Here is a 15098-nt window from a genome sequence, read left to right as displayed (position 1 = left end):
TTGTATTGTAAAAGTGCTACTATCACGTGTTAAAAGCGTGTTAGGCAAAATGTGAGTGAAGTTGTGAATATCAGATTAAGAAGTCGTCCACGGTCCAAATATAATAGCACATTAGTACATCGATGTGATTTTTATCAGTGAATAAACATTCCTTACCTGTACGGTATGATACTGCGGTCATTTAGTACCTGTTGTAACACGGCTGTAGATATCCTGTCACAATTAATCACACAACTAGACACCCAAACAAAGTCACTCCTCTTTATCAGGGATCCCAATTAAATTCATTTGCATATGTGCATTTGAAACATAACATCTAAGACAATGTAATGGTGCGGTTCTTTTCGCCGCATGAAGCATTATTTTCAACACATAAAATACGAATATGATAATAAAGTTGGTTAATAAGTTTTAATATGTTTCTTTATCTCATCAAAATGACTAAATGAACACACATGATCGCCGTGATCTTAATATGTATTGCAATCGTAACTCTACAAATCAGCAAGCTCTTCATAGTCATAAAACATCACCATGTTATTAATAAACAAACAACACCATGATCATGACTTGAATAAAACCATACAATAACATCACTGAGTAGGCAACATTACAATTAACACAATGAACATACACCATTACCAGGATCACAACGAGCACACAGTATCGCCACAGACTTAATGTGCATACAACATAATGACCGCATAATTTAATTGTTTCACCTTTACTTAAGTTATCAGTGAGGTTATTCCTATCTAAATGTTACATATACATGTATTGTTCTCGACAGTTGTTATAAATTCAAACACTTAATTAATATATAACAAGAAATATGTATCACGTTAGTTTAGCGACCTAACATGAATGTGTATAATCTTAGTTCCCTGTACTTTGATATCGTTCACGTGTACCCGGCTCACTATCTCTTACATAATTTCGATAGTATCTCAACAGTGTATCGAGTACAAGTGTTCTATTTAAGGATGTGCTACAAAATAACCTTTCACTTTTCAGAATTTTAGATTGGAATGTAACTGTTGTTTATGTAGGGACTAATGTCTACAAAAAAACATAACTGATTCTTCGTTCAGATACCGGCACCTTAATTAACACACGCGTATAAGCCAAATGCTTGAATAAGGCGTGCTATTATGATATGCTTTATTGAATAAATTTAACAGTTTTACGAACAACCTTGCTGAAATATTACCACGATGTAAGTATATGAACTGTATTTGTTTCGTATGAAAGCATTTGTTATGCATATTATATTTAGTCCATTTATAACTAATAAACGCTTGCATCGGATTTTGTGATAATAGCTTCTTTTGTGTTAATTGCTAGTACAGCTATAAACGTGTCTAGGTAGCATAACAGCAATAATTCCACTGTACCGATACCATTACCAATTAAGTAATAAAGTAACTATAGTAGATATCTGTATTATTTATCAAACTCAGATCGTATAGTGTAAATTAACGTTAACCATTGGTAGTATTGTCATCTCTTTAACATACGATATCAACTAAAGTCAATATGAAGCCACACATCGATAATTTAGCTTTTTTTAGACTAATTGTTAAAGTTATCAAACCAAAAGTACATTAATGAATGTGGTTTCGCGGTAAAGGTGTTCTTAAATCATTTATAATATAGCTAACTACATCAATGGACAGGTTGGTATCAAACTCTGTTGCATGACATGCATATGATTGCGACTAGGCCACAAGTTAGAACGTATAGGTCTACGACCCTTGTCCTCAGCTGAGTACAACTGTGAAGTATATGTAGATAAACGTCTGACAAAAATGTGTCAACGGGCCATAGCATGTTTTGTCCTCCCACATGTCAGGAAACTTCGCTATAACAATAACGTCTTCTAATATTTAAAAATATCTATGTAAATGGTTTATATAGTGTGCTTGGTGCTCCTTAGCCAAATGGCATAACAAACAAAAACAAAATGACCGTTTAATAAGCACCGACGTGAAACGCTTTACTTTTTTGCAGGTGTTATTGTGACATATTGGCGTTCAATACCAAAAGAAAAACTGAATAGCCTGTATATAAAGTTCCCCATTGTTCACGCAAGGATTAACAGCGAACGAAATCTGAGAAAAACAAAAGGAGAAAAAAATAGTTAATCTCTAAATCTGAGGTTCAAAAAATAAAGGGTTTATATGCACCCCCTCTTCTGTTTCAACAATAGTTCAGACCAATTTCCAACATGTTGGCTCCTGGTATCATGGATGAGTCCTAAGTTAAGCACACAGATGTATGACGCAGTGTGTTCTGACACACTGTTTATAAAATGATTGTATAGGTGCTATCACCGGTGGGTGCGTTACCTTTATCTCTCATGGAATGTGGACAAATCAGTGCATGCTTACTGTACGTTAACAGAAAGGTCCTTTAACTACTCAGCAAATATAACAACTGTTTCGTTGTAACCTGCTGTCTATGTGATTCTCCAGTTAAACAATATGTAGCAATAAATCGAATCAATCATTAAATGCTGTACTCAACCAACACGAATATTCAGTGGTTGGATTCAAATTATATGTGACTGTACCCACTGAATTCCAATTAATTTATTACAAAACAAATGCCAAAATATCGACAAGACTGCAACAATGTATTAGTATCATTATTTCCACGAAGATGCGTATCTATTTTAAATGGATATTTATTAAAAATATTCAATATTCCACTTTGGAGGGAAAATCACCACTTTTAGAAATAAGAAAATAACGTAAATCACATCTGATTCACTTTTAAGTGTCATAACCAAGATTGTATGTTATACATTGTACAGCCAGACACTCACAGTACAATATGTGCTTGCCAAAACGTTGTATCGAACTCTCAAGTCGAAGGTATGTTTTTCAATTAGTTGCCATTTTTAAGATAGACTTATCGATTCGTTGTTCTTGATAGTAGATTGTATTGTTTGAATATGGCATCTCTTTCTTCTGTGATGTTTTGTACAATTAAAAAACCATTTTAATATTTGCTGATTTGTAAAGAAATGGCGCCTCACCTAGGAATTTTTGCTTTTTTTGTGAAGGGTAGTAACATGTACTGATTATTCTGAACTACCGTACTATCATACAGCTTGTTTGTTGAGCAGCAAGAGTGGCCACACAGCATATTAGACACACTCCTCTATAACTATACCCGGAAGATACATATAAACATTATTCAACGGTGTATAAAATACACGTTCATCACAACGCAATAAGAAAAAGAAAACAAACAATATCAATATAAATGTACGTAAACAAGTATTCAACAAAAATGAATGTTCTCATCACACTCCATGTAATGTTTTCGAAAAAAACGATTAAAATGCAAATTTACCAATGGCTACAAAATTTTAAGTTCTTTCATATTTTGCATTCTTTGGATGACATTTATTTTATTTTCTAATTGTTACTTGGAGTATGTTCCGTAAACATGGATGGTATATATAAAACAATGAGGGCAGAGGATTTTAGCCGTCACTTATTGAGCATGGTGTTTGACATGGAAGACGGAATGCAATCGATACCAAACGTTCTTCGACTGAACAAAGTTCTTGCCTCGTAACGTTTAATGTGCAATTTGCTTTCAGCGGTGGGTCAGCGGTGTCCAGTTTACTGGGCAAGCTATGGTCAGAGCTGCTACCGCTACATGTACCAGGACGCTAAATCTTGGTACGAGGCTAGAAACTGGTGCAGGCTTCAGGGAGGTGACCTGGTAAAAATCGAGACAACGCAAGAACGGGTTAGTGGCGTAGGAATTGATCGAATGCAATGTGCATAGGATTGTTTGATGGATGGAGACCATTGTTAATTAAGAATGCGAAGACCTGAAGCTTATTTAGGGCGAGATAAGTAGTATTGACACAAATACATTGATTAACCTACGATTACAAAGAAATAACAATGGGGAAGCATTTTTGTCAGTAAAATGAATCCTTCCTTTCGTGGTAGTTTTCCTAGTTACATGCTGTGGTGTTTATATGTCATTACATTGTCTTGTATTTACAGACATGGATATTACGACAACTTGGAAACTTACAAAGCCACCAACACGCCCACCCTTTATGGTGGATTGGCTTGAATGACCTTGACGCAGCCTCTACTTGGCAATGGTCAGATCACTCTGTTATTGACCAAAGGGTGTTGTAAGTACCTCGTTGACGCGCCTTTTACATTAGCATTTAGACAACCGTTCCTGTGACATATCCTTTAAAGACATGTATTTTGTACGTGTATGTTAGCACCTACATTATAGTATACAGACATATACAATAAAAATAATAGACAAGCATATTATTACACTATTGCCGTTAAAAACAAACAGCGTGAGACACGACAAGTAAATATATCTCCGTTCGATAATAAACAAGTATTTATTTCGATATATGTTTGCATGATTTTACAGCATTAACTGAGGATGTTATAGCCGTTTGTTATTGTTGTCCTGGATTGTTGTGATAATACCGGGACCAGCTTTGAATTATGTCCTACGTTTTGTTCTGTGTTACGCGTAGCTTGTGGATGCCAGGGAACCCAAACAACCAGGGAGCACGCGAACATTGTGTTAGATTCGACAACCTCAAGATGAATGACAGACCCTGTAACGAGCGAATCAACTATATTTGTGAACGATCGAAGGGTGAGGTCATGTTCTTATCTTTCTCATTAATCACCGCCTTGATCATGTGGAGGTTGTTTGTTTCTGTCAGATTGTGTTGGGATACATACTTCATATAATGCTTAACGTGATTCGTAAAACGAATATTGAAATGTAGTCTAGATATACAGTTTATCACGAAAAACATGTTTCAGCTAAGGGTAGTTAACACATATTCTTTCCTTTTGATAATAATTACACAAATGAAAAAGGCTAAAGCAATAGTCTTGCGAAAAATAATGACAATGGACAAAAGAAATTAAGAAGTGAGTGGTTATAAATGACAGTTTCACTTTAGCCAAAGAACCACGGAAAGGTGGACTAGAGCAAGGATCAAAAATTAAAAAGGTGAACTAGAACAAGGGATAGTAATTAAAGAGGTGGACTAGGGCCGGGGATAGTATTTATAGTGGTGAACTAAGAGGTTGACTAGAGCCGGGATAGTATGTATAGTGGTGAACTAGGACCAAAGATAGTTATTAAAAAGGTGGACTAGGGTCGGGGTTAGTATTTATAGTGGTCAACTAGTACCATGGATAGTAATTAGAGAGGTGGACTAGTACCATGGATAGAAATTATAGTGGTGAACTAGTACCAAGGATAGTAATTATAGAGGTAGACTAGAGCCGGAGATAGTACTTATAATGGTGAACTAGTACCATGGATAGTAATTATAGAGGTGGACTAGGGCCGATAATATTTATAGTGGTGAACTAGTACCAGGGATAATAATTATAGAGGGGGACAAGAGCCGGGGATAGTATTTATAGTGGTAAACTAGTACCAAGGATAGTTATTATAGAGGTGGACTAGAACCTGGGATAGTATTTATAGTGGTGTCAAGTACCTGTGATAATAATTAGGGAGGTGGACTAGAGCCGGGGATAGTATTTATAATGGTGAACTAGTACCAAGGATAGTAATTATAGAGGTGAACTTGTACCAGGGATAGTAATTATAGAGGTGAACTAGTACCAAGGATAGTTATTATAGAGGTGAACTAGGGCCGGGGATAGTATTAATAGTGGTGAACTTGTACCAGGGATAGTAATTATAGAGGTGAACTAGTACCAAGGATAGTTATTATAGAGGTGAACTAGAGCCGGGGATAGTATTTATAGTGGTGAACTAGTACCAGTGATAGTAATTATAGAGGTGGGCTAGAGCCGGGGATAGTATTAATAGTGGTGAACTAGTACCAGTGATAGTAAATATAGAGGTGGGCTAGGGACGGGGATAGTATTTATTGTGGTGAACTAGTACCAAGGATAGTGATTATAGAGGTAGACTAGAGCCGGGGATAGTACTTATAATGGTGAACTAGTACCATGGATAGTAATTATAGAGGTGGACTAGGGCCGGGGATAGTATTTATAGTGGTGAACTAGTACCAGCGATAGTAAATATAGAGGTGGACTAGTACCATGAATAGAAATTATAGAGGTGAACTAGTACCAAGGATAGTAATTATAGAGGTAGACTAGAGCCGGAGATAGTACTTATAATGGTGAACTAGTACCATGGATAGTAATTATAGAGGTGGACTAGGGCCGGGGATAGTATTTATAGTGGTGAACTAGTACCAGCGATAGTAAATATAGAGGTGGGCTAGAGCCGGGGATAGTATTTATCATGGTGTCAAGTACCTGTGATAATAATGATAGAGGTGGACTAGAGCCGGGGATAGTATTTATAATGGTGAACTAGTACCAAGGATAGTAATTATAGAGGTGAACTTGTACCAGGGATAGTAATTATAGAGGTGAACTAGTACCAAGGATAGTTATTATAGAGGTGAACTAGGGCCGGGGATAGTATTAATAGTGGTGAACTTGTACCAGGGATAGTAATTATAGAGGTGAACTAGAGCCGGGGATAGTATTTATAGTGGTGAACTAGTACCAGTGATAGTAATTATAGAGGTGGGCTAGAGCCGGGGATAGTATTAATAGTGGTGAACTAGTACCAGTGATAGTAAATATAGAGGTGGGCTAGGGACGGGGATAGTATTTATTGTGGTGAACTAGTACCAAGGATAGTGATTATAGAGGTGGACTAGGGCCGGGGATAGTATTTATAGAGGTGAACTAGTACCAAGGATAGTAATTATAGAGGTGGACTAGGGCCGGGGATACTATTTATAGTGGTGAAATAGTACCAAGGATAGTTATTATAGAGGTAGACTAGAGCCGGGGATAGTATTTATAGAGGTGAACTAGTACCAAGGATAGTAATTATAGAGGTGGCCTAGGGCCGGGGATACTATTTATAGTGGTGAAATAGTACCAAGGATAGTTATTATAGAGGTAGACTAGAGCCGGGGATAGTATTTATAGAGGTGAACTAGTACCAAGGATAGTAATTATAGAGGTGGCCTAGGGCCGGGGATACTATTTATAGTGGTGAAATAGTACCAAGGATAGTTATTATAGAGGTAGACTAGAGCCGGGGATAGTATTTATAGAGGTGAACTAGTACCAAGGATAGTAATTATAGAGGTGGCCTAGGGCCGGGGATACTATTTATAGTGGTGAAATAGTACCAAGGATAGTTATTATAGAGGTAGACTAGAGCCGGGGATAGTATAAATAGAGGTGAACTAGTATCAGGGATAGTAATTATAGAGGTGGACTAGAGCCAGGGATAGTATTTATAATGGTGAACTAGTACCAGTGATAGTAATTATAGAGGTGGACTAGGGCCGGGGATAGTAATTATAGAGGTAGACTAGAGCCGGGGATAGTATAAATAGAGGTGAACTAGTATCAGGGATAGTAATTATAATGGTGAACTAGTACCAGTGATAGTATTTATAGAGGTGGACTAGAGCCGGGGATAGTATTTATAGAGGTGGTCTAGGGCCGGGGATAGTATAAATAGAGGTGAACTAGTATCAGGGATAGTAATTATAGAGGTGGACTAGAGCCAGTGATAGTATTTATAGTGGTGAACTAGTACCAGTGATAGTATTTATAGTGGTGGACTAGGGCCGGGGATAGTATTTATAGTGGTGAAATAGTACCATGGATAGTAATTATAGAGGTGAACTAGTATCAGGGATAGTAATTATAGATGTGGGCTAGAGCCGGGGATAGTATTTATAGTGGTGAAATAGTACCATGGATAGTGATTATAGAGGTGAACTAGTATCAGGTATAGTAATTATAGAGGATGACTAGGGCCGGGGATACTATTTATAGTGGTGAAATAGGACCATGGATAGTAATTATAATGGTGAACTAGTACCATAGAGGTGGACTAGTGCCAGTGATAGTATTTATAGAGGTGAACTAGTATCAGGGATAGTAATTATAGAGGTGGACTGGGGCCGGGGATAGTAATTATAGAGGTTGAGTAGGGCCGGGGATAGTATTTAAAGTGGTGAACTAGTACCATGGATAGTAATTATAGAGGTGAACTAGTATCAGGGATAGTAATTATAGAGGTGGACTAGGGCCGGGGATAGTAATTATAGAGGTGGAGTAGGGCCGGGGATAGTATTTATAATGGTGAACTAGTACCAGTGATAGTAATTATAGAGGTTGACTAGGGCCGGGGATAGTATTTATAGTGGTGGAGTAGGGCCGGGGATAGTATTTAAAGTGGTGAACTAGTACCATAGATAGTAATTATAGAGGTGAACTAGTATCAGGGATAGTAATTATAGAGGTGGAATAGGGCCGGGGATAGTATTTAAAGTGGTGAACTAGTACCAGTGATAGTAATTATAGAGGTTGACTAGGGCCGGGGATAGTATTTATAGAGGTGAACTAGTACCAGGGATAGTAATTATAGAGGTGAACTAGGGCCGGGGATAGTATTTATTGTGGTGAACTGTAGTACCAGGGATAGTAATTATAGAGGTGGACTAGAGCCGGGGATAGTATATATAGAGGTGAACTAGTACCAGGGGGGATAGTAATTATAGAGGTGGATTAGAGCCGGGGATAGTATTTATAATGGTGTTCTAGTACCAGTGATAGTAATTATAGAGGTGTGCTAGAGCCGGGGATAGTATTTATAGTAGTGAAATAGTACCAAGGATAATTATTATAGAGGTGGACTAGGGCCGGGGATAGTATTTACAATGGTGAACTAGTACCAGGGATAGTAATTATATTGGTAGACTAGAGCCGGGGATAGCATTTATAGTAGTGAAAGAGTACCAGGGATAGTAATTATAGAGGTAGACTAGAGCCGGGGATAGTATGTATAATGGTGAACTAGTACCAGTGATAGTAATTATAGAAGTGGGCTGAAGTCGGGGATAGTATTTATAGAGGTGAACTAGTAACAAGGATAGTTATTATAGAGGTGGACCAGTGCCGGACCTGGTATTTATAGTGTTGAACTAGTACCAAGGATAGTGATTATAGAGGTGAACTAGTAACAAGGATAGTTATTATAGAGGTGGAATAGGACCAGGGATAGTATTTATAGTGGTGAACTAGTACCAAGGATAATAATTATAGAGGTGGACTAGAACCGGGGATACTATTTAAATTGGTGAAATAGTACCAGGGATGATAGTTATAGAGGTAGACTAGAGCCGGGATAGTATTTATAACGGTGAACTAGTACCAAGGATAAGAATTATAGAGGTTGACCAGAGCCGGGGATAATATTTATAGTGGTGAACTTGTACCAGGGACAGTAATTATAGAGGTGGACTAGGGCCGGGGATAGTATTTATAGTGGTGAACTAGTACCAGTGATAATTATTATAGAGGTGGGCTAGAGCCGGGGATAGTATTTATAGTGGTGAACTAGTACCAGTGATAGTAATTATAGAGGTGGACTAGAGCCGGGAATAGTATTTGTAATAGTAAACTAGTACCATGGATAGTAATTATAAAGGTGGATTAGAGCCGGGTATAGTATTTATAATGGTGAACTAGTACCAAGGATAGCAATTATAGAGGTGGACTAGAGCCGGGGATACTATTTATAGTTGTGAAATAGTTCCAGGGATAGTATTATAGAGGTAGACTATAGCCGGGAATAGTATTTATAATGGTGAACTAGTACCAAAGATAGTTATTATAGAGGTGGACTAGAGCCTGGGATACTATTTATAGTTGTGAAATAGTTCCAGGGATAGTATTATAGAGGAAGACTATAGCCGGGGATAGTATTTATAATGGTGAACTAGTACCAAGGATAGTAATTATAGAGGTGGACTAGGGCCTGGGATAGTATTTATAGTGGTGAAATAGTACCAGGGATAATAATTATAGAGGGAGCTGGAGCCGGGACTGGTATTTATAGTGGTGAACTAGTACCAAGGATAGTTATTATAGAGGTGGACTAGGGCCGGGGATAGTATTTATAGTGGTGAAATAGTACCAGGGATAATAATTATAGAGGGGGACTAGAGCCGGGGATAGTATTTATAGTGGTAAACTAGTACCAAGGATAGTTATTATAGAGGTGGACTAGAACCTGGGATAGTATTTATAGTGCTGAACTAGTACCAGTGATAGTTATTATAGAGGTGGACTAGGGCCAAGGATAGTATTTATAGTGGTGAAATAGTACTAGGGAAAGTAATTATAGAGGTAGACTAGAGCCGGTGATAGTATTTATAGTGGTAAACTAGTACCAAGGATGGTTATTATAGAGGTGGACTAGAACCGGGGATAGTATTTATAGTGGTGAACTAGTACCAGTGATAGTTATTATAGAGGTGGACTAGTACCAGTGGTAGTTATTATAGTGGTGAACTAGTACAAGGTATAGTAATTATATAGGTGGACTAGAGCCGGGGATAATATTTAAGGTGGTTAACTATAACAAGGTATAGTAATTATAGAGGGGAACTAGAGCCGGTGATAGTATTTATAATGGTGTACTTTATGTAGTACCAATAATAGTCATTATAGAGGTAGACTAGAGCCGGGGATAGTATGTAAAGTGGTGAACTAGTACCAGTGATAGTAATTATAGAGGTGGACTAGGGCCGGGGATAGTAATTATAGAGGTAGACTAGAGCCGGTGATAGTATTTATAATGGTGTACTTTATGTAGTACCAAGAATAGTCATTATAGAGGTAGACTAGAGCCGGGGATAGTATTTATAATAGTGAACTAGTACCAGTGATAGTAATTATAGAGGTGGACTTAAGCCGGGGATAGTATTTATAGTGGTGAACTAGTACCAAGGATAGTATTTATAGTGGTGAACTAGTACCAAGGATACTAATTATAGAGGTGGACTAGAGCCGGGAATAGTATTTATAGTGGTGAACTAGTACCAGTGATAGTTATTATAGAGGTGGACTAGTACCAGTGGTAGTTATTATAGTGGTGAACTAGTACAAGGTATAGTAATTATAGAGGTGGACTAGAGCCGGGGATAATATTTAAGGTGGTTAACTATAACAAGGTTTAGTAATTATAGAGGTGAACTAGGGCCGGGGATAGTATTTAAGGTGGTTAACTATAACAAGGTATAGTAATTATAGAGGTGGACTAGAGCAGGGGATAATATTTAAGGTGGTTAACTATAACAAGGTATAGTAATTATAGAGGTGGACTAGAGCCGGGGATAGTATTTATAATGGTGTACTATATGTAGTACCAAGGATAGTCATTATAGAGGTAGACTAGAGCCGGGGATAGTATTTATAGTGGTGAACTAGTACCAAGGATAGTATTTATAGTGGTGAACTAGTACCAAGGATACTAATTATAGAGGTGGACTAGAGCCGGGAATAGTATTTATAGTGGTTAACTAGTACCAGTGATAGTTATTATAGAGGTGGACTAGAACCGGGGATAGTATTTATAGTGGTGAACTAGTACCAGTTATAGTTATTATAGAGCTGGACTAGTACCAGTGGAAGTTATTATAGTGGTGAACTAGTACAAGGTATGGTAATTATAGAGGTGGACTAGAGCCGGGAATAGTATTCATAATGGTGAACTAGTACCAGTATTTATAGTGGTGAACTAGTACCAAGGATAGTATTTATAGTGGTGAACTAGTACCAGTGATAGTAATTATAGAGGTGAACTAGAGCCGGTGATAGTATTTATAATGGTGTACTATATGTAGTACCAAGGATAGTCATTATAGAGGTGGACTAGGGCCGGGGATAGTTATTATAGAGGTGGACTAGAGCCGGGGATAGTATTTATAATGGTGAACTAGTACCAGTGATAGTTAGTATAGAGGTGGACTAGAGCCGGGAATAGTATTTATAGTGGTGAACTAGTACCAGTGATAGTAATTATAGAGGTGAACTAGTACCAGTGATAGTAATTATAGAGGTGACCAGAGCCGGGGATAGTATGTAAAGTGGTGTACTAGTACCAGTGATAGTAATTATAGAGGTGGACTAGAGCCTTGGATACTATTTATAGTGGTGAAATTGTTCAAGAGATAGTATTATAGATTTAGACTAGAACCGGGGATAGTATTTATAATGGTGAACTAGTACCAAGGATAGTTATTATAGAGGTAGACTAGAGCCGGGATAGTATTTATAATGGTGAACTAGTACCAGGGACAGTAATTATAGAGGTTGACCAGAGCCGGGGATAATATTTATAGTGGTGGACTAGTACCAGGGACAGTAATTATAGAGGTGGACTAGCGCCGGGGATAGTATTTATAGTGGTATAAAAAAGTACCAGGGATAGTAATTATAGAGGTAGACTAGAGCCGGGATAGTATTTATAATGGTGAACTAGTACCATGGATAGTAATTATAGAGGTTGACTAGTACCAGGGATAGTATTTATAGTGGTAAACTAGTACCAGTGAAAATAATTATAGAGGTAGACTAGAGCCGGGGATAGTATGTATAGTGGTGTACTTGTACCAGTGATAGTAATTATAGAGGTGGGTTAGAGCCGGGGATAGTATTTGTAGTGGTGAACTAGTACCAGTAATAGTAATTATGGAGGTGGACTAGAGCCGGGGATAGTATTTGTAATAGTGAACTAGTACCATGGATAGTAATTATAAAGGTGGATCAGAGCCGGGTATAGTATTTATAATGGTGAACTAGTACCAGTGATAGTAATTATATTGGTGGACTAGAGCCGGGGATAGTATTTGTAATAGTGAACTAGTACCATGGATAGTAATTATAGAGGTGGACTAGAGCCGGGAAAAGTATTTATAGTGGTGAACTAGTACCAAAGATAGTTATTATAGAGGTGGACTAGAGCCTGGGATACTATTTATAATGGTGAAATAGTTCCAGGGATAGTATTATAGAGGTAGACTAGAGTCGGGGATAGTATTTATAGTGGTGAACTGGTACCAGTGATAGTAATTATAGAGGTGAACTAGTACCAGGGATAGTAATTATAGAGGTGGGCTAGAGCCGGGGATAGTATTTATAGTGGTGAACTAGTACCAGTGATAGTTATTATAGAGGTGGACTAGAGCCGGGAATAGTATTTATAGTGGTGAACTAGTACCAGTGATAGTAATTATAGAGGTGGACTAGAAACTGGGATAGGATTTATAGTGGTGAACTAGTACCAGTGATAGTTATTATAGAGGTGGACTAGGGCCAAGGATAGTATTTATAGTGGTAAACTAGTACCAAGGATAGTTATTATAGAGGTGGACTAGAACCGGGGATAGTATTTATAGTGGTGAACTAGTACCAGTGATAGTTATTATAGAGGTGGACTAGGGCCGGGGATAATATTTATGGTGGTGAACTAGTACAAGGTATAGTAATTATAAAGGTGGACTAGAGCCGGGGATAATATTTATGGTGGTTAACTATAACAAGGTATAGTAATTATAGAGGTGAACTAGAACCGGTGATAGTATTTATAATGGTGTACTACATGTAGTACCAAGGATAGTCATTATAGAGGTAGACTAGAGCCGGGGATAGTATGTAAAGTGGTGAACTAGTACCAGTGATAGTAATTATAGAGGTGGACTAGAGCCGGGAATAGTATTCATAATGGTGAACTAGTACCAGTGATAATAATTATAGAGGTAGACTAGAGCCGGGGATAGTATTTATAATGGTGAACTAGTACCATGGATAGTAATTATAGAGGTTGACTAGTACCAGGGATAGTATTTATAATAATTATAGAGGTAGACTAGAGACGGGGATAGTATGTAAAGTGGTGAACTAGTACCAGGGATAGTATTTATAGTGGTGAACTAGTACCAGTGATAGTAATTATAGAGATGGACTAGAGCCGGGAATAGTATTCATAATGGTGAACTGGTACCAGTGATAATAATTATAGAGGTAGACTAGAGCCGGGGATAGTATGTAAAGTGGTGAACTAGTACCAGCGATAGTAATTATAGAGGTGGATTAGTACCAGGGATAGTATTTATAGTGGTGAACTAGTACCAGTGATAATAATTATAGAGGTAGACTACAACCGGGGATAGTATTTATAGTGGTGAACTAATCCCAGTGATAGTTATTATTGAGGTGGACAAGAGCCGGGGATTGTATTTATAGAGGTGAAATAGTACCAAGGATAGTTATTATAGAGGTGGACTAGAACCGGGGATACTATTTAAATTGGTGAAATAGTACCAGGGATAGTAGTTATAAAGGTAGACTAGAGCCGGGATAGTATTTATAATGGTGAACTAGTACCAGGGACAGTAATTATAGAGGTTGACCAGAGCCGGGGATAAAGAGGTAGACTAGAGCCGGGGATAGTATTTATAAAGGTGAACTAGTACCAGGGATAGTAATTATAGAGGTGGACTAGAGCCGGGAATAGTATTTATAGTGGTGAACTAGTACCATGGATAGTAATTATAGAGGTTGACTAGTACCAGGGATAGTATTTATAGTGGTAAACTAGTACCAGTGAAAATAATTATAGAGGTAGACTAGAGCTTGGGATAGTATGTATAGTGGTGTACTAGTACCAGTGATAGTAATTATAGAGGTGGACTAGAGCCGGGGATAGTATTTATAGTGGTGAACTAGTACCATGGATAGTAATAATAAAGGTGGATTAGAGCCGGGTATAGTATTTATAATGGTGAACTAGTACCAAGGATAGCAATTATAGAGGTGGACCAGAGCCGGGGATAATATTTATAGAGGTGAAATAGTACCAAAGATAGTTATTATAGAGGTGGACTAGAGCCTGGGATACTATTTATAATGGTGAAATAGTTCCAGGGATAGTATTATAGAGGTAGACTAGAGTCGGGGATAGTATTTATAATGGTGAACTAGTACCAAGGATACTAATTATAGAAGTAGACTAGAGCCGGGGATAGTATTTATAGTGGTGAACTGGTACCAGTGATAGTAATAATAGAGGTGAACTAGTACCAGGGATAGTAATTATAGAGGTGGGCTAGAGCCAGGGATAGTATTTGTAATAGTGAACTATAGTACCATGGATAGTAATTATAAAGGTGGATTAGAGCCGGGTATAGTATTTATAATGGTGAA

At 37.6% G+C, this 15098-nt stretch overlaps 1 protein-coding gene across 2 annotated transcripts in view; it reads left to right on the top strand.

Annotated features, from left to right (window-relative positions):
* LOC110451068 (macrophage mannose receptor 1-like) overlaps nt 1–15098 on the top strand; it is a 64195-nt gene that overhangs the window by 5816 nt on the left and 43281 nt on the right. For both annotated transcript variants that reach the window (XM_021498917.1, XM_021498918.1), the window contains exons 2-4: nt 3614–3765; nt 4032–4168; nt 4538–4662. In XM_021498917.1, the coding sequence (XP_021354592.1) occupies nt 3614–3765; nt 4032–4168; nt 4538–4662 (414 nt within the window). The remainder of the gene's footprint in view (nt 1–3613; nt 3766–4031; nt 4169–4537; nt 4663–15098) is intronic.

This window comes from Mizuhopecten yessoensis, unplaced genomic scaffold (genome assembly GCF_002113885.1).
Source record: "Mizuhopecten yessoensis strain PY_sf001 unplaced genomic scaffold, ASM211388v2 scaffold5789, whole genome shotgun sequence".
Classification (NCBI taxonomy): domain Eukaryota; kingdom Metazoa; phylum Mollusca; class Bivalvia; order Pectinida; family Pectinidae; genus Mizuhopecten; species Mizuhopecten yessoensis.
Note: the sequence above shows the minus strand (reverse complement) of the source record. Positions and strands in the feature narration are given on the sequence as shown.